Source organism: Aphelocoma coerulescens, chromosome 1 (assembly GCF_041296385.1).
Source record: "Aphelocoma coerulescens isolate FSJ_1873_10779 chromosome 1, UR_Acoe_1.0, whole genome shotgun sequence".
NCBI classification, from domain to species: Eukaryota; Metazoa; Chordata; class Aves; order Passeriformes; family Corvidae; genus Aphelocoma; species Aphelocoma coerulescens.
This window is the reverse complement of record NC_091013.1, coordinates 11,130,059-11,153,279: the sequence shown is the minus strand read 5'-3', so window position 1 is coordinate 11,153,279 and position 23,221 is coordinate 11,130,059. Positions and strand designations below refer to the sequence as shown.

The window sequence follows — 23,221 nt, the reverse complement described above, 5'->3', positions numbered from 1 at the left end:
TAACAAGTGATAAAACAAGAGCCTTCACAGGTTGTCAAGAATTGAAATAGGCTGCCCAGAGAAGTGGTGGAGTCACCATCCCTGGAGGTGCTTAAAAGATGTATAGATGTGGCACTTAGGGACATGGGTTAGCGATGGACTTGGCAGTGCTGACTTAACAGTTGGACTTGATGATCTTAGAGGTCTTATCCAATTTAAATGATTTTATGATTCTGTAACAGTAATGTAACTGAGTAACTCTGGTAGTGTTTGGAAGAAACTCTATATGAGACTTAAAACACTGTATCTTAAAATCAGGCATCTGTCTTTGCTTAGGATGTCACCACAGTCATGGTTTTTTTCTTAGTCACTTTGCCATTTTGCACTTCTGCATTTTACACTTGGCACTTACTGTTCAGATTACACTGAACTGGATTTGCTGTATAGTAATATTTCAAGAAAATTTATGCTATGAACTTTTGAGGTCACATAAAGTATATTTGTTAAATTGCCTGCTCTCCATTCCTTAGTGGTTGAGACATGAGCTGCGTTAAGCTGAAACAAAGTGTACACCTGAATTGAACCATGTTGCTTACATGACCCTTCTTTGTTTTCCTTTGAGCATTAGAAGTTTAGCTTATTTTTCATTGTCTTCAATTCTAGTCATGGAAAGCTAACTCAGAGTTTTGCTTTCTGTTTTTGCAAAACAGAAATCTGGAGCTTTGACAGGCGTACCAATTTCTGGGGTAAGTCCTACTTCAACTTAGATTCTGGCATGACAGTCTGGGACTGCATGAACACAGCTTCACAGGAAAAAGCTTTAAAGATGAGTGAATCCTGCTATGATTTAAGGTTTTGGTTTTTTACTTCAGGTTAAACAGGAAGTAGACTCTTGAATTACTAATTGGCTTGATCCATTATTATTAAGGTCTGGCTGTGGAAATACAAATGAGAGCTTTAATGCATATGTGTAATGCTGCTGGAAACTTATATCTCTAAGTAAATGAGTAACATTACAAAATGGAAGCAAGCTCTACTTCCTATATATAAAAGAAGTATATACATAATCCAGAAATGGTGGGCAAATTCTCAGCTTTTTCCAATAACATGTATAAAGGTAGTAAATTTTAGTTTTTATTTCTTTAAATTGTTCACCATAAGTAGCAAACACATTTCATTTGCAGTTGTTACAGAAGGAAGAGTAATAAAAAGCATAGCTTTTCTCTGTAGGTTTTTCCTCACTTTCAATTACCTGTGTGCTACTCATAGATGAGAGTTATAGTCAAATATGTAATTCATGTGAGGACATTTGCTAAATGAAAAAATCTTTCACTTTCAGTGCTTGGGTGACCAGTCTGCTGCTCTTGTTGGGCAAATGTGTTTTCGAGATGGACAAGCAAAAAACACGTAAGTTAGTAGGAAAGTTGTAAGATAAACATACTGCTCTGTTTTGAATTAAGTATTATGTTCTCTTTCAAGCAACTGCCAAATGCTTTCTTAGTTAACGTGTAATTGCAGATCTACCTTTTGACTGTGTTGACCTGCAAAGTAAACCATGTCTTGACTCTTATATAAAGTAATGAAGATATTAAAGTTACACGGCTTTTGAGGTATATTTAGTTACAGTCACTGTGAAGAAAATCTCTATGTGACAGGGGGCGTTTCATTTTAACATTCTTCAAAACACAGATTAAAACAGCTGCAGTGTCATTTAAATTGTGACCTAAGGTTAAACAAATACAGGCCTGTGAGTTAGATTGCATAGACTTGAATGACACAGATTTGCTAGATGGGAAAGGTCCATTTCAGTTGCAGTGCTTAGTTTTGCTTCTATGTCTAGCTCAGAGTGGAGAATTTTAAATTTGCTTTTTCCTGTTTCTCAGGAAAAATCTCTTGTTTAAAATAGCTGATCAGTTAAATCAGGCAACTGGTATAATCAAACAATCATTAGAGGAAAAGCTCTCTGCTGAAATGACTTACTGCTCCATTTACAACCAGGTGCTTATCTAAGCATGTAGGGACATACACAGTATGGGAGTTTCATAGGAATGATTACATATTAGTCTATCTTGTTTTAATTTGTTTCTGTTATTTCTTTACTATTTCTTGTTCCAAATATAACTGAAGGCTATCTCAGTACTGGTTTAAGATACTAATTTTGAGGGTTTTAAAAAGGTAAGGAATATTTTTCTCTACAATAATTTCTTAGAGTAAGTTGGAGCGGTTTTGTACTCCTTACATTAAACTGTGTTCTTGTATGAGTGTCTATGCACACACATTTATGATTTGGTCTTCAAATGGGAAACATGGCATTCTTAGAAGTTTTTGAATGGAATATGTTTAAAGAAAACCCTCTTCTTTGTGACAGGAACAAAGTTTCTTAAAATTTCCCCTTTAATATTGTGAAATATTTATTTTATAAAGTCGCTCTCATAATCAGCTTAAATTGAAGTAGGTAAACACTGCCACCAAAGAGGCATTTACACTTAGTTTTCAGCCATATCTGCTCCTTGATCAAATGTTAGACAAAAAATAGCCAGAGAGAAAGAGAGAGACATGTGACTAGATTTTTCAGCTTCAGGCTGCATTAAAATCAACTTTTTGAGGATAGTTTTATCATTAGTTAATGGTAGCAAAACCTTCTAGGATCAGGAAGTGGTGTGTTGATTCCTCACAGGGGACTCATGGATTGCAGTAACAGGTTATTCTTTAAACATCGTGGTTTTAACTTTGCTTTGCTTTCATGCTAGGTACGGAACAGGTTGTTTCTTGCTGTGCAATACAGGTCAGAAGGTCAGTTGCATTTTTGTTTGCTTTTTTGTTTTTCACAATCTCTATTTAAGTTCTGAAATACAACTGTATGTTAGCCATTCTTGGACTTAGTAACAACAATTATATTGCCAGACATAGGGAAAAGCACATACTGAAAACTGAAAGAATAAAAGTAGTAATTTTTTCAAGGTAGTTCTGTAAGACTCCATTTCCTACCTCCTTAAGGTTCCAAACAGAACTTTTCTTAACAAGTTTCTTGCTCTTCCCTTTTATATGTTTCTCGTCACCCAGACAGGATTAAGTGTTATGTTATTTAACCATGTGCTTCTTTCCTTGTCTTTGCTCTTTTATTTCTTCCCTTCATTTTCCCTCATTATTTCTTTGTAGTTGGAGTTGAATAAATAGCACAAAACTGTGACTTCCTTTTCCTTTACATCTTCCCTTAAGGACCCTCAACTCTTTTCTATAAGGAGGATGGAAAGATCTGCAGCAGCTTGTGGAAACAAGAATTAGCACCAGCAATCTGAGTGTTCTATCTTAGGTGTTTATTTAGAGTGACTGAAAATTTACTTGTTTAAATTTTGCTTGAAGGTTTGGTCCATTGTTTATTATAATTTCAGTGGTTTTATTTCAATATTTTCAGCCTCTGTTCATGCTTTACCTTTTCTTTCCCCTTTCCCCATTTAGTCTGTGTTTTCTGAGCATGGTCTTATAACCACAATAGCTTACAAAATGGGCAGAGACAAACCTGCTTTTTATGCACTAGAGGTAAGTTCAGTAGTTTCTTCCTTTTTGTAATGATACATGTTCTAGTTTACTTCTGTTATCTGGTATTTTTATGGTATCTTCAGCTGTGTGGAAATGAAAATAGCTCTGTATTATGCTTGTGTGCCTGAAGGCTTCTGTGTGGTTTTGGTTATCCCTGTCTCCAATCTGTATCACGTAATCTAATAAAAACTATTTCTTCGTTGCATCATTTATACTTTCAGAGCTAGATGGCTAAAACATTTTTTCTGCTACTCAGTCTCTCAAATCTTTAATAAATATTATTAATTAAAAGACATAATTTTTTAAATACTAAATTGCGTTTAAAAAAGGGGGGGAAGTACTAGTGTTTCAGTTATTACCTCATTAAAAAAGTCATCGCTAAATGTTTTTTATTTTGTTCTAATGGATTTTACTTCTGACTTTCAAAAATCTTAATCAAATTTCTGGGAAAAAATCCTCTAACAATTCAGCTTTTTTACCTCTCTGATTCAGGTGCCTACTTACAGAATTCAGTTTCTCAGTTCTCCAAACAAGTCTGAGGGCATCCAAATTCTATAGAAAATTGTATTTATGTTTAAACTTCAGGGCTCATTGTTCTATAGCTCTGCTTCTGAAGCACAGATCAGCTGAGCACCTATTTGGCACCAAAGCTTTGATGGGAACAGCAAAATGATTATTCTTCCATCTGTGCTGCTTACTGTGCTAAGTATTGTAATATAATAATTATTCTCAAAACACATACGCTGAATGCTGATATTGAGCTTTTGTAGACAGACTGTGTTTTCCATGTGAAACAAAGACAACACAGGATTTTTTTCACTGTGAGAATAGTTTGTGGTTTATGGTGCTTTATTAGGGTGTGGGAGGCTGCATTCAGTTCCTTTTCCTTCCCTGAGGAAAGTGAATCCTGTATTTGCCATGACCTAGCAAACTCTGGGATTTTTGTTGTGTGTGGGTGTGTGAGAGGTTTGTTTTATTTTTAACCCGTGTTCTTAAAACGAGAACTGAAACTGTCTTGAGAGTGATTTGTATTCCTGCATGCTGAAACACCTGCACTTTGCTTCTTCTTCACCTCCAAGTCTTTAATGATAGTGTCTGAAAACATGGCTTCAACAGAAGCTGTTAAGTGTGCTTTGTTCTGTATCCATGCTAGAATCATGTACAATCTGCTGGTTGAGACACTTTGCAGAGAGGCAAAAAATGTGGATTCAGCCTTTTCCTTTAATCAAACTGGTATCTTGTAACTGTAATAGCCAGCTGCATAGAAAACACCCCTGCCCCTTCTAGCAGTGGCTTTGAATGAAAATATAATGCTGTTCCTGATTTACTTGAAGCTTAGTCTGCTGGACTTGGCTTTGGGGTTAGATGGCAGCCATGCCATTCATCTGTGATGCGATGAAACCTTTCAGGGCCGTTTGCTGAGGCAACAGAGAAATTTGCTGGCAAATGCATGAGCACCTAAATTTTCTGTCTTTCTGGCTGTTTGTATTTAGACTAGACATAATTAGTCTTGTTTTTTAAAATCAAAGCATAAAAATATTAATGTGTCAGGAAAGGAAGTCTGAGGCTACTGAACCTCATAACTGTATATTCAGAAGCCATAAATTAGAAAGACAAGAAGACTGCTTAGGAAATGTCATTGTAACTTTCCCCCATACAAAAAAAGCATACAATATACACCTTCTCGACATGGAGTCTGTGTAACAGACTGCCCTTTTTACATGGCAGTCTCCAGATGCCAAGAAACTTTGTGGTTTGGTTGTGAGCATTCCTGGGAGTGCTTCAAGCTGTGACTGTAAGCCTGCAGTTGGAGGCCACAGCAATCCCTCCTCCCCAGTCATTTAAAAAGCAGTGCAAAGCTACCAGTTGTTGTCTCCTAATGGAGTGACTTTTTTTCTTTCAGGGATCTGTTGCAATAGCTGGTGCTGTTGTTCGTTGGCTGAGGGACAATCTGGGTATTGCTAAGACTTCACAGGAAGTTGGTGAGTATGGAGTTGTTCAGTTTTTTAAATTTTCCAGTGTTAGGATGTCTCTATTGGTGAATGAAAGCTCAAAATATTTAAGTAAAGAAAAGCTGGAAGGTGCATATATTTTGCTGTGTTTAAACACTACAAAAATTTACTTTGCATCCATGAGCTCACTTACTGATACATGTATTTCATAGAGCCCATCAACTCAGTCTTGGAAATGCTTTGTGAGCTTTGTTCTGTTGCAATCTGTACTTTTTAGTAGTTTCCTTGGTAAGCAGATATTCAGGAGGATACTATACTTACTATCTCCTGGTTTTATACAGTGTTGAAGTTTACAGAGCCAAGAGTATTTAAGTCTGTATTACAGAAACCAGCCTATATTTGATCCTAAACCTACATATTCTTGTCATAAATGTGAGAACCTGAGGCCCTGCATGTGCAAATATTTATGTAGAAGGCTTCATATCCCTTTAAGTAGGGATCTCAGTTTGCAAAGTTGTCTCTTTAAGAAGATATGAAGGAGGGTAATCTGTTTTGGCTAATAATGCAGTAATCCTTCAGCATATGTGTAGTTGATGTTTCCTGATTCAGATTAACTGAAACAAGCTGGTTTGTAACATAAAAACTAGGAACATACCAAAATTTGGAAAACAAAAAATGTCAGAAGCATGCAAGGGCAAAAGTTTGAAAGTGACTGAATTAATGAGATTTAGAATTAAAAAGACATTCATTACATATTTTTAATAAATTGATATCATATTCAAGGGTGGGAAAATTTAGAATTAAAATTTTATGTAAAACTTCAAAGATTTAGCAAAAACTTAGAGCATCAGGCTGTTTTTTTGAAAGAAAGCTTTGAAGATCATACAGAAGAATATAAACTGCTGTCACATAAATTAGCCAGTTGTTGAGACACTATAGTACCTCTTCACAAGTTTGACAAGACCTTTGAAAGGTCTAAGTTTCAAGACCTTTAACCTTGCCAGTGTTGTTAAAGTCATGTAGGGATTCATCATCTCTTTCTGTTTCACTGAACTTGTCCATCCTTCTGCCTTCACTCTTTTTTTAAGTGGAGTCTGTATGAAAGTATCCTTTTAGAAAGACTTTTTGAAGATGATCGATGATCAATTATCAATGCAAACAGAAGAAATTTGCAGAAGCAGAAAGAAAATGCTCTTTCTTGTTTTAGGAAAGAGCTGTTCATTAGTATTATGTCTTCTGTAATTCTAAATGTCTTAATATAATTTTTAAAATTACAAATATTTCAGTATTGAGGAGTTCATACATCCACAGTTACCATTCTCATATCAGGAAACTTCAGATTTCCTTGTAGCTGGCCTTGTGATTATATACATAAGCTGACAATTTGGAGCTCTAAATCCATTTGAAATTGATGGGAATTTAGGTCTTAACTCCCTTTGGTCTTGATCCAGTTTCACTTCCTTGCCTTGACTTAAATGTAAGTAAAGTGTGACCTTTTGGACTGCTTTGAAGGTAGCATTCTTTACCCACAGGATAGATAACCTTTGAAAACCTCATAAAATCTAGGTCAGAATATTGAGTACACAGTACTGGGTTTCAGTTTTGATTTTTCATTTTGCATTTTACATTTCCCACAACTCCCTGTGCTCCATCTGTTCCTTTCATATAGTTGCAAAAGGAAAACTGGTTAACAAGGAACAGAGTACCAGCATTGGTTGTATTTTCTAGTTGTATACATGTCTGGATTATGTTTGTAGCTACCTAAGATATCCTGAATATTTTTCTTATTTAAATAATAACACTTTTAAGTGCTGTAATTAAGTGTTGGTACAGTTGTGAAAAGCTAAGTAAGTGTTTTGTGTGTGCATTAGAAAAACTGGCTGCAGATGTGGGAACTTCTTACGGCTGCTACTTTGTGCCAGCATTTTCAGGACTGTATGCACCATACTGGGAACCCAGTGCAAGGGGGTAAGGATCTGACTGAATGCTGCATTTGCAGGGGGATTTAATCATTTTACAAATAAATGTAATTCTAGGTATGTGAAATGGTCCTTTGTAGTATCTTCATGGGCTACTGTTTCTGTTTTGTATTTAACCTGTTCAAAACAGCAACTGCTACTGGGAGGAAAGGAAGGATTAGCTATCCCAGCTACTCATCCTCATCTCCCCTCCTTGTCCCACTCCTCAAAAAAAAACCCGAAAAAACAGTGTGGGGGATCAGGGCAGGGAAAACAATTTTTGGTTTTGAAAGGATTTTCATCTCACTCAAGTAAAATAAGAGGTTTGTAGTCCTGTGAACTGTGTCAGGCAACAAAAGTAGTGAAGGAAGAATTTAGTGCTGATTAGTGGTTTTGAGTTCAGTTTCAGTACTTAATTCCTTCCCACTTTGCCTCCTTCCCCTTATATACAGTTTTCTTTCCAGTCTATTGAATATTCTTTTCTACTCCTTTTTTCCAATCCCTTTTCTGGTAGTTCAGACTCAGCCACCTGGTAATACTTCAAACAATATGTTTTCATTTATCCTTTCTGTTCTTGTGAGCTTGCTACTGTTGTTGGAATCACAACATGCCAGTCATGGAAGCATAACAAATATAAACATAGAATAACTTTCCTAGAATGGAAAAAGAAGTCTTAAAGGATATCTTGTTCCCAAAGTTTCAAGTAGTTGCATCTTTAGAATTCAGATGCTTCTTGTATGTAAGGAAAAAGAAAAATCTCAGAGTTTGATGTTTTTACAGTTTTTCATATCACAGTGGTTAACTTTTTAATAGTTAAAAACTGATCTTTGGAGTGGTAACAATGAAAAATACCCTTTAGTATCTTTGAACTTGCATGTATGCAGCAGTATTTCTGTGTAGTTTCCATGCTGTTCCTCAGATGTTGAAATAGAATAAAGGATGGTTATTTGCTCTGCACTTCAGAGTACATTGGCAGAATTCAGCTTACTCATGGTTAGATGTAGCATACTTCTCATATCCAAAAATCTCTTTGAAGGTTCAGAAGCAGCTAATCATCAGACTAGATCTGAAAACAATTTCAAACATTTAGAGCACAGCACCAATGTATATGGGCTTTTCCTTAAGAACTGAAAGCATTAGAGAATTTATTAAGATTTTAGTGATAATTTATATTATTTTTTTAAAGATAAATTAACCTCAATCATACCTTTTTTTTCTTGAAGACAGACTAGAATTTATGGGGGTGTTTGTGTGTGTGTATGGATGAATATACATCTATCTGCATGCAGATTGGGAAAAAACATAATTTATGGCAACTGTATTAATTGGACCCTGAAAGCACCTTCTCAGGAAAATGAGACAGTTTAGATTAAAGACAAACAAGCTTTTTAATATTAAAAAGTAATCTTCATACAATGGAATTGAATGAGATTTGAATTAGAAGACCTAGGTGTGAAGTATAGGTTCATGTCTGATAAAGAAGAGTGTCCTAATTGGGTTTTTTTCTCTCTTCAACAGTATCATCTGTGGCCTTACTCAGTTTACAAATAAAAGCCATATTGCGTTCGCTGCACTAGAAGCAGTCTGCTTTCAAACACGAGAGGTAAAGGCAAATTGGGTCCAAATTCATTGTAAATATGTGTGATAACAGGAACTGTAGCTCTCCAGGAAAAGAGGAGATCTAAAAGATTTAATGAAGATTAATCATATGCTTTATATTGTACTTGGATGCTGTTCTTGTCTTTACTTGTTGCTAATGTTGAAAAATTGCTCCTGTGGACTTAGCTAAAATTGAGTGGTACATTTTTCTGGAGTGGTAATGCTGCTTTTTATCAGCACGTAAAATAAGGTGAACATATTTTGTGAATGTTTTGAGGGGCAGAACATAGAATCATTAAAATGACAGGGCAGTGACATAACTACAGAGTATCATTAGTGTAGGAGACTACACTTTATACTATCTGCTGTGACAGAGATGACTTATGTTGCTTTTGGTACACAAGAACAAAAACTAGTTAAAGTAAGACAGCAGCAAACATACCAAGGGAAATCTGGATTCACTTCCTGCCTGTTCCATCCTTCACTACCTCAGCTGGCATTCTGCAACTGCCAACCGAAATTCTCACAGAGGAAATGAATCCCCCAACCAAATCAAAGGGATTGATATCAGTATGAGCATTGAATCTTTATATCACCATCTACTCCTCCCTGTGTTTGCAGTCCATGGGTTCTGTGCATATACAGGAGGAAATTAAATCCTTAGGCCCTGCAGGATAACCATCAAACCTTAATTTGATTTCATGAATTAAACTGCTGTTATTTAAACATACTGATTTTTAAAATAACACCCAGCTCAAACCATGTAAGATGAGGACAGCAGTGTGCTGTTTCTTTAGTGACATAGAATAAAGTACTCATGAGAAAAGACTGACAGAAATTTCACCCAGGCTTCTGCTTTTGAAGCTGTGCTGACAGCCTCTGAGTCCTCAGAAGGTTGTGAAGGAAATTGGAAGTAGCATTCTAATCCTCTAATTCTTGTACTAGAAGTAAGGGTAAAGTTACAGGCAACTGAACTGATTTGTTGTCTACTCCTCTTTCCTTGTCCATCCTCCCATCCATTCCCTCTCATGTGACAGCTCAGTGAACTTTTCAGCAGAAAATTATCCCTTTTTTCTGGGCTATTTTTCTGCTGGATTAATGACCTCAGCTGCCTCACAGAGGCATGCAGCAAATGTCAGAATGCAAGGCTGGGCATGTGGCTGGGAGTAGGAGAGAGGGGAATAAAGCTGTCAGAGTGAGTGAGGGTGAAGTTCACTGTTTGAACAGATCTAACATTTCCCCATACTTTACTCAGTGTGCTTTTATCACAATGACAGGAGTGCCTGATCAGGCACTGGACACTCTTAAATGAACAGATTAAGTCCTAACAACACAGGTAAAATATACATATGCTTTCTAAAGCTTCGTCATTAGTTCTGCCTTGTCAAAAACAAAGTTCTTTTAATTCCAGTGAAAATGGAAGTCTTCAGAAAAACCCTCAAATGTCACATTCATTGGAATTCTTCCCTGTTTTATCATGACATTCAGTGCTCCTGAGTACCTTGTTATCCAAAAGCTGCTTCCTTATGCAGACAGATGACACTTGTTACATTTTTTCTTCCAGAAGGCATTTTGGAAAAACAAGCAATTTTTCAGTTCTAAGAGCTGTACAATGCTGTCATTAGGCAAAATTTGCATACTTAGATCCTTGCTCTTCATCCAACCTTCGTACAATAGATAGCAGCAGCATGATCATGATTTGTTTTGTTCCTTCATCCCTTCCTGGCTTCTAGCATTCTTTTCATTTTTTTGATCTCTGCTGAGTGCGTGCTGATCCAACATGCCCTTACACAGTGTTAAACAAACCCAGAGCCTCCAATGGTGCTGAAGTTCTGAATGGTAAAAAAAGGCAGATAATATTGCCTTAGACAAATGTAAAATGGTATGTGTGAAGCAAATAAGTACTAGTCTAGTACTGCCAGCAACCTTTGCTGCTGTGCTGTGAATCCTGTTTTCTAATTTATTTCTTGTGCATTGAACAGTGCAGGGCCATGGGCAGAAGCTGCCACCATGACAACTGGCCTTACTCTCCTTACCTTGTGATTTTTAACCTTTATTTATCCTGGGCAGTTCTTTTCATCCCTTTAAAGATTTTTCTGGTAACGGACCTTGCTGGCTTAATTTCTGGAAATGGGGAGAAAATGTACTGAACAGTTCATCTCCATGTAGTTTTCACTATCTTGCAAGCCTACAATTTTTTGTTCATTTTTAAATAGCATGTTGACTTTTCCTGGTAAGGATTGTATTACTGGGTACTTTGTAGCTACAGAACAGGGCAGAATGTGTTGTAGTTTGGTCTTTTTTTGTGGTCTGTGTTGTTTTGTCATTTAAAGCTGAGAAAAGCACACCTCTTTTTTATTTAAATACACTGAAAAATTACAGAGAGAAAATCCTTCTGCACTTTTTAATGCCTAACTTGTCAACAAAAATTATGCACTAACCTTAAAAAATGTAAATGAGATATTTAACTGATTGCTTTTACAAAACCCTACAAAAAACACTATTCTGTATTTAATAGTGCTTGTAGGGTAATGCCATGGTGTTACCAGTAACTAAGGTTTGAGGCAGGTCTAATGTTTTTAGGAAATCCTCTAAAAAGCATATTGAGAGGTATCAGTGAATTAAATACTCCATCTTAGTTAATTATCCCTTGCAAACACTTCAACACTTTTGAGCTACAGACTGTGCCCAAAAGGAAACGTAATTTTACAAAAAATTATACTAACAGCTTATTTTTGCTGTCTATGTTGTTTGATATAAAATTCTCAGTTTTCAACAACCAATTGAAAATATTTGAAGAGGTCACTCTTTCAAAACATTTCAATATTCCTCAGTTCTTACTGAAGTGTCTTCCAGATTGCCAGTTCAAATGTTTTAATTCTTCAATTCTTTAATCCATCAAATTAGAGAAAGTATCTAGACAAAGGGTGATCAGCTGAAGGACTCCATTTATTATCACTGTTTCCCTTGTTAGCTCTGATAAATTTTCACATCAGCTTTTCTAAAAATTCTTCTTAGGCCACATAAGCAGCACATAGGCTACATCTAGAGCACCTGAGGAGAAAGATCTCCTACACTAGGATTTCTGTAATGAACAGAATGCATGTGCTGTATATTAAACAAAACTGTGTTATTACGTCTGTTTTGCATTTTATAGGGGAGAGGAATGATCTACTTAACTCTCTTCAGCAAATGGTGAACTGTCAATGTTTTACACTCACAGGGTATCATGGAGGGTATCAGAGTACTTCTGTGCAATTAAATTGTAACATCTGTTACTCATATTTTAGATTCTAGATGCCATGAACAAGGACTGTGGGATTCCACTAAGTCAGTTACAAGTAGATGGAGGAATGACCAATAACAAAATCCTCATGCAACTCCAATCAGACATCCTCTGTATTCCAGTAGGTAAGATGAATTTACAGCTCCTGTTTTCTTTTTAATGCTGAAAACAACATTGGTTGGTAATGGCTGTTGAGAGCAAATTGGATGGCTTGCTTTGTTGTTGTATCTTGATAGATATGTAAATCTTTAGTTCTGATGTCATCAAGGTGACTTCCATTAAAAATCATTATGGTCTTCTCTGTGGTTTGATTCAGTAAAACCATCAATGCCTGAAACAACAGCTTTAGGAGCTGCTATGGCAGCAGGAGCTGCAGAAGGAGTTGGAGTCTGGAGTCTGAATCCTGGAGATTTGACAGCAGTGACATGTGAACGATTTGAACCACAGATCAACCCAGAGGGTAAAACCTTTTCATGTTTTCTGACTTGCAAACTTATTTTTTTTACAGATGTTGAAAGGACTGGTTTTGGATCCTCTTCTTTTGCCTTTAAAAAGCCTACATTAATTATTGCTTTTTAGCTAGCTATCTTTCTCATCAATTTTTAAGTGCTCGTAGAGATAGAAAGTATGTACTTGACATAATTAATCTCTGTGCAAGATAAATGCTTTTTTGTCTTTTCAGTTGTTTCTTAATTTTTGGTACATAATTTTGTCTTACCATTTTGATTATAATTACATCTAAAATCCCTACTTCAAGACAGAATTTGAAGGGTTTCTACATAAATATGAATTGCTTCATTTTGTCCTGCTTGTAAATCTTCTTATTGGTGAACATGAAGAAAATGTCTTTTATTTCTTGTTACTATGAATAACTGCTGGGTTTGGGGTAGAGTTTTTTTGTATTCAAGAAAGGATTTTATATTAGTTTCTCTGTGCAAACAAATGATACTGTGCAAAAGAGTAAAAAACTCATATTGCCATATCTGGTTCTTAAATACTTGTAGTTGTATTCCTATGCATTGAGAGGCTTTTCTGTTTGCTGATTTCTTAATTTCAGAAAGCGAATATCGCTATGCCAGATGGAAGAAAGCTGTGATGAAATCTATGGGATGGGAGACATCTGACAGTCCAAATGGTAAACCAAAAATTAATGCAGGTCAAGTATTATTAATTAGCCAGTTAGCCTAGGTGGCTCATCTTGCTTTTGTTGACCTTTTCTGTTCATACCATCCCTGGACTATTATAGTGATTTAAAGATCATTACTTAAATCCACTGTGGAAACAGAGCAGGAAATTAGAAAGCTGGGCCTTCCTCCTGAAAGGAAATCACAAGCAATATCTTAGAGAACAGCTGCAGGTTTTGCAGAATGGTACTGGTTTACAAAAGAAAAATAATCTCACCTACAAGACTAGATACAGCACAATTCAAAGAGTGCAGGATTTTGTAAAGTTTCTTATACCATAACCTCACACTGCAAAGGAGGAAAGTTTCATCCTGCAATTTTTCTTGCTGTATCTTGCCTTCGTTATTTGCTATGTAGGAAGGAGGGATTGATATCCATATCAAAATCTATTTGACCTCTAGGGGGTAAGAGCAGGAAGTTATCAATAAAGTCAAGAGTTACACAGACCTATTGCTCACATAGAGAAAATATGAAAACACTTTTGAGGGACTGAACAAGATCTTTCCTCTGAAGTAGAGGGCTTTCTCATTTACCATGTTTTAATTAAATTAAACCTGCAGTCTTCTGTGATCTATAATTTGAATTTTTATTTTAGTACTATTTTGGGATAAGTTTTCAGTCCTGAGTAATCCTGTAACACATCATTTATAGGCTTTATCTTCATTTAATTTCCCTTTTGCTGGAAAAACTATTAGAATGAAAAGTATTAAGTAAAGAATCCTCAAAATGTAAACTCCCCCCACAATCCAAAATCCACAGTTGGAGCCCTCAAGCTGCATGTGGTCACTGTTCTTGAAAGCTAAAATTTTCCTTTTGCCATCCTATATGTTGGTTTAAGTATTTTATTTAACACTGTGGTTTACAAACAATTCTGCCAAGGCTGTTGGGAAGGGGAAGAGGTGATTTAACATGAGCAATATGATTCACTTCAGTATTGACCTTAATGATTTAGTGCCCTTACGTCTAACCTGATGCTTATCTTACTTATATATCTCTTATTTCCTTTCAAAGGAAAAAAAAAATCTGCCTTGCAGAAAATAAAACTAGGGGTTTTTTCTTCAATTAATGTGAAGAATGTTTATCAAACCTTACTTCAGTGATTATCTGGACTAACACCTAGGGGGAAACCAGAAAACCTGGTTCAGAATAAAGAACACCTGTTCTTTTCCTTAGTTCTTTGATACTTTAGGGGTCGGATTGGAGAATACTAGAAATGGGCTCAACCTAGATAGTGCTGACAGGGGAATTTGGATTTGAACTCTTACAGGGAGAACCTGTTTTGAATTATTATGGGGTTCATGCATAATATTTTTTTAGTTCTTCTGCAAATGTCACTACATTTGTTACTTTTTGTGTATTTAACACCTATATTGCAATTTATATATATATTTCTCTTTTGATTTGCTTGACTGGAAACACCGTCCCCTGGATGCCATCAGGTGACACTAGTATCTTCTGTAGTCTGCCTTTGGGTATTTTTATTATGAGTAGCATGGTAATGTTAATTGGAGCAAAGTACATCTCAGGTTAGTTATTATTTGAACTAGATCACTTTAAAAACTATCTGCACTATTTTAAGTTTTGGGGGTTTTTGTATTTTATCTGTCTGTTTGGAGCAAAAATGACTGATGCTTTTTGTTGTCCATGCACACAAACATTCAGGCATAATCTACCTCAGAGAACCAAGGGAATGTCGTCTCCATCCTCATGTGCCATTTAATTTGCAGTTGTTGGATGCACATGAAACCTTGGACTCTCCCCTCCCTTTGTCTCTCTGTGCAGACTGTACACAGTTTATAAAAGGGGTTTGGGTTGGAGCAGCCTAGCAGAGTTATGTATTGACTGCTTTACAGTGTGCATTGCAGTTAGAATAAGGTTCCATTCTTTATCCTGTGTTTCTTCCTACACAGTTGTTAATTATTTTGAGGATCTCATTTAAATTAAGTGAAAACTTTTTCTTCTGTCCCTGAAAGGCTTCATGCACCTGTTTGATTTTACTAGACCCCTTGAAACTATTGTATTGTTAGAAATCTTCATCTACTAAATCTATAAAACATTCTTCTTGTGTTTTTCTCTTGATGGAGAAGAGAATTAATTTAGTCTAAAAAGAAGAGACCCTAAAAGGCTTAGCTGCAAAACTGGGAAGGGATTGTGTGCATATGCAATGAAGATGCATCTTCAACCTGTTAATATACAATTTATTTTAAAAGAAAATTCTTAATATAGATGATAGTGTTAGTTACTTATGCCAGAAGTAAGACATTTCATTAAGATATTCTTACAGTAAGAAAAGGATGTTTATTTGATGGTGTCATTTATTCCTTTTTGTTGCAGAATTTAATTCCAAATGAAGTATTTTACAGTATAGGCATTGTTGCTGCTTAGTAAGGTGTTTGGGGGTTGTTTAGTTTTCTTTTTTTTGTTTTGGTTTTGAAGGGATAGGCAGAGGGTGTTAATTAGACAGTTGAGGACTCTAGCATGCTCCTGTGATGATGTGTTTGTATTTTGTTTCTACTCATTCAGCCTGAATTAACTATTCAATTGTAATTTTCCTTGCATGGAAGAGATGGTTGCAGCTTGTAGGAGAACTAAAATCAAACTAAACAAGTGCTAGCCAAAATCAAACTGAACAAATGGGTTGACAGTCATTTACTAACTCTGGAATGTATCTATGAGTGAGAAAGATCTATATTATGAAGAATAAAATAAAACCAGCTGTGAATAAGTGGGTAAATTTTTAACATGCTGAACATGAATATAAATTCCAGGTCAGGTTCTTCACCACATAGAGGGTACCTAAAATAATATGGAAAATCAATGATAAATTAGCAGATAAGCAACTTTAATTCTGGGATTGCTTTTTAAAAACAACTAATCAGTAGCTTGCATATTAAACTTGCACTGCTGGAACTCATAAGAAAAGATTTCTTTTTCTCCCTACCTTAAGCTTGTCAGTGCCTTGCTGACTCAGAAGTGGGAAACGTGTTCATCTCAACTCACTGTGGCCTTTAGAACCCATTTTTGACCTTGTTTTCAGTTAACACTAGCTATCGATATACTATGTGTATATAGTTATGCATACCAATATAATTACTTTATATGTGAATATATTGCATTATTATTTGCATGGTAAGCTTGGGGACAGGAGAAGTTGTAAGAAATTTCCTGTTCTTTGTTTTAAAAATGATGAAGTCTCAAAAGGAACAGCAACAGTGATGTTACATACAGGCTGTAGTTTTGCCCAGCTGTGCATTAGTGTAGAACATGAAATACAGAATTTGCATTGTCAAGTGGAGCAGGGCTGCTTCCCCTGAAACACTTGCTCTAGTAAATATCCTTTTGAGTTTAAAAGCCAGAATTTGCTGACCAGGCTTTCCTTTTAATTCCATGCAGAAACTCCATTTAATTACTTTGTTACATTTTATCTTTTAGTGAAACACTGTAACTCCAATGCAGTCATCAGAGTAGTAGGATTGAATTTAGGGAGGATTGCATTCATCCCTCACATGCTGAAACAGCAGTTAAGTCTCGCATAGCAACAGTGCTGATGTTGAACACGTCTCTAGGGCAGGACCATGATTTTACAGCTACTGAAATGTGAAGGAAAAATCTGCTGTGCCCGAATAGAGAACACTAATGTAGCAAAACCCCATGTACAGAACTGCTAAGCTGCCTTTTCATGTGGCACCTGATGACTGAACAATACTCTATTTAATTATAGCATTTCATAATTTCATCAAAATCAGGTCAACTACTTGTACCTTATTTTATGGTCTTCATTCTTCTTTCCTGGAGAGAAATGAATGGTATTATTTCACTAATGAAGCAAGCTGTGTATAACAACTGCAGTCCTCATGCTGAGATTTTTTATGTTTTTCACACTCATTTTAGAAGTGGATATCCGAAAGATTTCAATATATTCCATAGCTGTACCTTTTTTTTTTTCAGGGGGTGGTTAGGAGTTAACTGAAAATGATAATATATTTTATTAGACTCAAATTTAAATAAATTACTTTGTGGGCATAAATTGGCATCTTTCAAGGGAGGTATAGTGGGGATTGGCTATATATAGGGTCTGATGTGACATCTGGGATATAAAGTTCTTTGACTTGATTCCCACAGAAGGAGACATCAGTGCTGATAGCAAAACTATATTCTGTCTGCTTAAATACCCTGTGGGGGCTTTTTTAAGATTCTGTTTTTCCTTTTTAGTTTCTTGTGTTGTGATAGTTACTGCCAAATTGCATCCTAATTTATATATAGGGATCACTGTGCAGTTCTGCAAGATACTTGCAATAATATTTTCCAAAGTTCTGAAAACTGAGCTCATATTTAGAAGAAAATAAGCTTAGATTACCTTCTTTCAATTCTTCTACTTGTTAAAAATTTACCCATCTTAATAGTGTGGTCTCTGCTCTCCTACTGTGTGCACATCCCACGCACTTAAGAGCTGGCTTATCTGGTGTCATGACATACCAAATTTATAACTGCAGTAGGTGAAAACAAAAGTTGGTTTTACTGAATTCCTCTTATATCTCAGCTGTGTTATAGAGTGTTACTAATGTTTTAGAATAAGCTTTGTGTTCCTAATGCACACATTTTCTTCTTTAAGGTAAATGAGGCTACTTAGTGGACTCACTGGATGCAGCTGATTTTTTTGTTTCGGTTTGTTTTGTTGTCTGAAGAGATTCCACCACCAACGTGATTATGCTACTTTTGTGGTTCAATCTATTCATGAATCCATCTGTCACTACTCCCTGAGTAATTTCCGGGTGGTGCACTGAAAATTCAGTCTTCAGCCCTTCATTATGCTGTTCCCTTGCCCAAATCAACTCCAAATGCACTGGAAGCCTTTGTGTGAACTATCTCACATCATCCTCTAAAATTTCACAAGGTCCAGCTTTGTCTGAGAAAGTGGTATTAAAAAAACCTGCTATCTCTGAGGTAATGATGGCAGAAGTTTAGCTGTCTTTTTCAGGAGTTTGGTACTTCATGCAACACACTTCACAAAGTTCATGATGCACTATGGAACTTTATAAACATCTTACGATTCTTCCAGCTGCTGTGAATTACTTTTCATATGTCAGTGGTTGCCAAAGTTGTTTTATTGTAGTTTCCACTGGTCTGTAACACCTTCCATGGTACAAACCTTTTAAACACTAGCCCAAGAGGGATTACCAGTAGCACACATTGCCACTGGTTTGGCAATGAGGAGTTTGCTGCTATTGTCCACAGAGTATTGCTGAAATGTTCAGTTGCAAGGTTAAAAAGTTGGGTTTGGCTCTGGCACATGTAGTCACTTGGCCCATCATAAGTATTTATGACACCAAGTCCCGTAGTTGTACCTTTAAAGAGATGAGAGAAGATAGAGTTTTGGTTAAAGCCATGTTTCATCTTGTGGTTTTGTGCTAGCTTGGAAAGACAAGTTTGACACAGCATGCTATTGACAGGACAGCTGCTTGGTCCTCAGTAACTGGTAACTCTTCAAACTACTCTGTACAGTGCACTTTTCTTGACCAATACTGCATATATTCTGTCATCTTGCTTAAGTGACTATTTGTTAAACTTTAGAAAGTTGAAGCTAACTTAGTTTTCATTTTAAAGGGTCCACTCCATACTAAATATCAGTACTTTATTCTTGGTTTCATTTAGTATATCTCAGGGACCAAAATCTCCCTTTCAGTTTCCATGTCCGTAGGTTTAACTGCAAGTTGTTGCAAAATATGCTGGGACAATCCAAAACCCTGGCTCAGTAGAGTAAGTACTTGGCACCTGAAATGGACCGCTGGAATTTACAGACAGTGGTGACAACTGAGTTACAGCCACCTTGATTGAAAGGAGTGAGATAATAATCTTAACTTCAGCTTTCCTGTTTGTACCAACAGCAATGCCAGCCTTATTGGTTAGGTCAAGGAAAAGGTGTTCTTGTATAATGTCAGTAGATCATTATGGAATGGCAGCGAGGTTAAATGTGGGAACAACATAGAGAATTTCAAAGATGTATTTAAATGCACTAGGAGTTAAAGGGAGCGTTTTTTTGTGTGTGTTTGTTCTTAAAGATTTTTGTCTTTAACAAAGATTTTCTTTGTTAAGCTATGATTAGAGGCTTAGTTTTTAAAAGGATGTTATATATGTCCGAAGCAATGAGTTGCACAGAAGTTCAGGTCTGTACAATATATTTAATATCAAATGCATATTAATTGCCTTTTTATTGTCAAGTGCAATGACTTTTGAAAATGTGACTTAGAGAAGGAACATTTTTTGTTCTGTGGTTGCATGTATAACCTCAGCAGAGAGAAGGGATTTTGTACACAGGTGAAAATATAACAGCATCATCCAAATCCTGTCTCTCCTGTAAATACTCACATGTGAAGTGTGACAGCCAAAATTTCTGGTGTTTCCAGTTTGTATTGGAGAGGTGAAGAGTGAAAAAAGAATATGATCCCATAGAAAAATTTTCATACTCCTTACCTTTACTCTGAGCTGTTTCTGATCCCACTGTACCCTGAGGAAGAGGAGTAGACCAGCCTGTGGAGCACAGGGAGCAGGGGCAGCACACACCTCAAACTCTGGACCTCTGAGTATGACTTTTGAGTCTTGCCAAAACCACTGAATTGCTGAACCTGGGAACGAATAATGCTGAAGTGCTGCCTTTGCCTATGATAAATGTGGCGGGGTAAAGCTTGTACCTAACAAGTAAGAGAGGGATTTTTTGCTGCTTTTCTGACTTACCTTTTAGTGGGAAACACAATTCCTATTAATTTTTCACTGAGTAAAAATCATTATTTTATTTTCAATTGCTGTTGCAAATGTTTTTTAAGAGTTTCACATCACTGTTAACTTTCTACCAACATAGTTGAAATATATTGTAAACTGCTTGTTGGCGGGGAGGGGACAAACTGTTAAAGTTAGCTTTTTTGTGAAGCTGTGATTTATTTTTTTTCTATGAATTACCAGTTTATAAATTCTAATTGAGAAATGCATTAACTTGGTATTAAAGTACCATAAATGAATTGATGTAAGTTGTCGGTTTATTCTTGCACATCATCTTTCAGACACATTGTCATTAATGTTTTTACCTGAGGCATGAGTATACACTGATGCAAATAAAGCATTAGAGCAGCCTGTCTGAGACATGTGCTTTAAGTTGCTCAGATATACAGGTGAAATACATGCAGTACTGCATTCTGCTTCAGTGATACAAGGACTCAAGGACTGGATTAAAAATCACATTTCCTCAAGTCCCTCCATGTTCAGGAAAAAGCAGGAAAATACAAGTAAAATGACAGGAAGGAACACGGTCATAGTATAGGTTTGATGCAAAAGTGGGGTGGGGCCAATACACTGAACAGGTTTTGGTTTTATGCCATAGTCTGGTGATTGCTACAGGTTCAAAAGCCTTTATGAGCTGGGGGGAGAAATCTTCATGAAATAGCAAACATTGCTGGGGGTGGTAGCTGGGAGCAGAAGGTGTTTGTGTTACTTTAAGAAAGGAGCATGGGGTGTATCTGATGGGAACATTTAAGGAGTGTGCTTGCTGGATTCTGATTGTGTCTCCTTGTGGCTTCCAGCTGCCTTCTACACATCCAGTGCTCCATGATTATCCAAGGATATGGCCTTCATCCATAGTCTTTACAAATCCTTAGTCTCCTATATGGAAATCAGTTGTGAGAGTCAGAAACAAAACACACACAGACACGCACCCTGGAAACAAAAATACGTTTAAATTTCTCATCAGCACACAAGCCAGAGGTAGTACTTTATAACTCAAGATCAGGCTTCTCTCTCTGCTCATGAGACTCCAGAGTCTTCTTTTCACACAGCAAAATTGTAACCTTGCCCTGAGCTGCCCTGCACAAGAGCGTACTCAAATTTCATGACTCATCAAGCTGGAATATTATTATTAGAATTTTATTAATTTAATTAGTTTCAAAAGTTTATAAATAATTTTTTTCAGTGAAAGCTAATACAATGTCTGTTACTGGAACTCTATGCAGTATAAGCAAGCTTCTTAATATCTGTGTCAGCATCCAAGCTCTAATCTTTCCATCTAAAGAGCCCTAGATCTATATCAGCTGTTGGAATGCTGTCCCATTATGAGCTGGAGCCTGGGCCCAGTATGATTGCTGTATGTACATACATGTTTTTCTAATTACTATATATATTAATTAAAAATTACTGGAATTTATGGAAGTAGTACTCATCAATCATGGAGATAAGGATGGGCAAATGAGTTGCAGCCCTTTAAAGCTGGGAAGTGGCACAGGAGCATTGCTGGAATGGTTTGTGCAGAGGTCCCAGTGCTGTCCTGAGGGATCTCAACAGGCTGGAGAAATGGGCTGACAGGGACCTGACGGAGCTCTGCAAGGGGAAGTGCCAAGTCCCACCCCTGGGAAGGGCAAACCCCTGCACTGGGACAGGCCAGGGACCAACCTGCTGGGAAGCAGCTCTGCAGGACAGGTCCAGGGGGGTTCTGGTGGGCACCAAGTTGAACCCTTGTTTACAGCAACTGCAACAAAGAAGGCAAACAGCATCTTGGGCTGGGTCATGCAGAGTGTCAGCAGCAGGACAGGAGCGGTGATCCTTCACTCAGCCCTCCTCAGACACACCTGTTGCCCACAGAATCCGTGGATGCCCCACCCCTGCAAATGTTCAGTGTCAGGTTGGATGGGGCTTTGAGCAACCTGGTCTAGTGAAAGGTGTCCCTGCCCATGGCAGAGCAATTAGAACTACGTCATCATAAGGCCCCTTCCAGCCCAAAGCATTCCATGATTCTGTGATAGCTGGAGTGCTACATCCTGCTCTGGGATTGCCAGGATGAGAGAGACACAGACACACCAGACAGGCCACAAAGGTGGATGAAGTGTTGGAGCATTTGTCATGTGTCAGAAGTTGAGATACCTGGGCATATTCAACTTGGAGATAGCTCAGATATAAATTCCTTACACAGGGACTAAAGGCCAGACCCTTCTCAGTGGTGTCCAGTGAACAGAACAAGAGACAAAGGGCACAAATGAGCACAGAAAATCTCATTCAAACAAAAGAAAACAATGTTTTAATCTGAGGGTGGTCACACAAGGGAGCAGGTTGCTCAGAAAGATGAGATCTCCATCCTCCAAGATATTCAAAATCTGATGGGACACAGCCCTGATCTCACTGACCATGCTCTGAGCAGAGGGTTGGCCCAGACAGAGGTGCCCTTCTGCCTTGGTCCATCTGTGGGGCTGGTTAGATCGGCCACCACTCATCCCCAGCACAGGCTGAAGGCTTGAGCCAGCTCAGAACAAAGGCTGGGGGAAAGTCCATGCTGGTTTATTTGGACAAAACCAGTTCAGTTTGTATGAACCAGCTGTCACTCACTGTTGTATTTCAACATTCTTCAGCTGGCAGGATTACTGTGCTACCCTGTGTACGTATTTGCTTTGGAAGAGTCAGCCTGACTGTGTGGGCTGCTTATCTTGCTTGGTTTAGTCCTGAGAGACATTATCTTAAGCAGTTGCACTGGGAGTTTAAGTAAAATGACTCTTTTTCAGATTCATGATTACTTTAACACCCTATTTTTCATAGGGAATCACACCACCAGGTGGTTCAAAGGAGCCTAAAAGGCAAGCATGGGATAACACATTTCCAAAGACATAACAGTTAAATTGCAGTTAGCAAAACCTGAAAGTATGGGTTCCTTAAAATTTTGAAGACATCAGTTTGGGAGTAATTAATTTTGTT

At 37.1% G+C, this 23,221-nt stretch overlaps 1 protein-coding gene across 5 annotated transcripts in view; it reads left to right on the top strand.

The window, feature by feature from the left end:
* GK (glycerol kinase) overlaps positions 1-20,515 on the top strand; it is a 34,944-nt gene extending 14,429 nt beyond the window's left edge. For 3 of the 5 annotated variants that reach the window (XM_069033690.1, XM_069033604.1, XM_069033941.1), the window contains 12 exons: positions 690-725; positions 1,319-1,386; positions 2,730-2,772; positions 3,439-3,519; positions 5,423-5,501; positions 7,343-7,439; positions 8,948-9,032; positions 12,319-12,439; positions 12,631-12,774; positions 13,372-13,449; positions 14,938-15,024; positions 18,111-20,515. In XM_069033690.1, the coding sequence (XP_068889791.1) occupies positions 690-725; positions 1,319-1,386; positions 2,730-2,772; positions 3,439-3,519; positions 5,423-5,501; positions 7,343-7,439; positions 8,948-9,032; positions 12,319-12,439; positions 12,631-12,774; positions 13,372-13,449; positions 14,938-15,024; positions 18,111-18,118 (927 nt within the window). In that variant the 3' untranslated portion in view covers positions 18,119-20,515. Of the gene's footprint in view, positions 1-689; positions 726-1,318; positions 1,387-2,729; positions 2,773-3,438; positions 3,520-5,422; positions 5,502-7,342; positions 7,440-8,947; positions 9,033-12,318; positions 12,440-12,630; positions 12,775-13,371; positions 13,450-14,937; positions 15,030-18,110 lie in introns of those variants that run through there. The other 2 variants (XM_069033852.1, XM_069033771.1) reach the window with 2 other exon arrangements.
* The last annotated feature ends 2,706 nt before the right edge of the window (positions 20,516-23,221 follow it).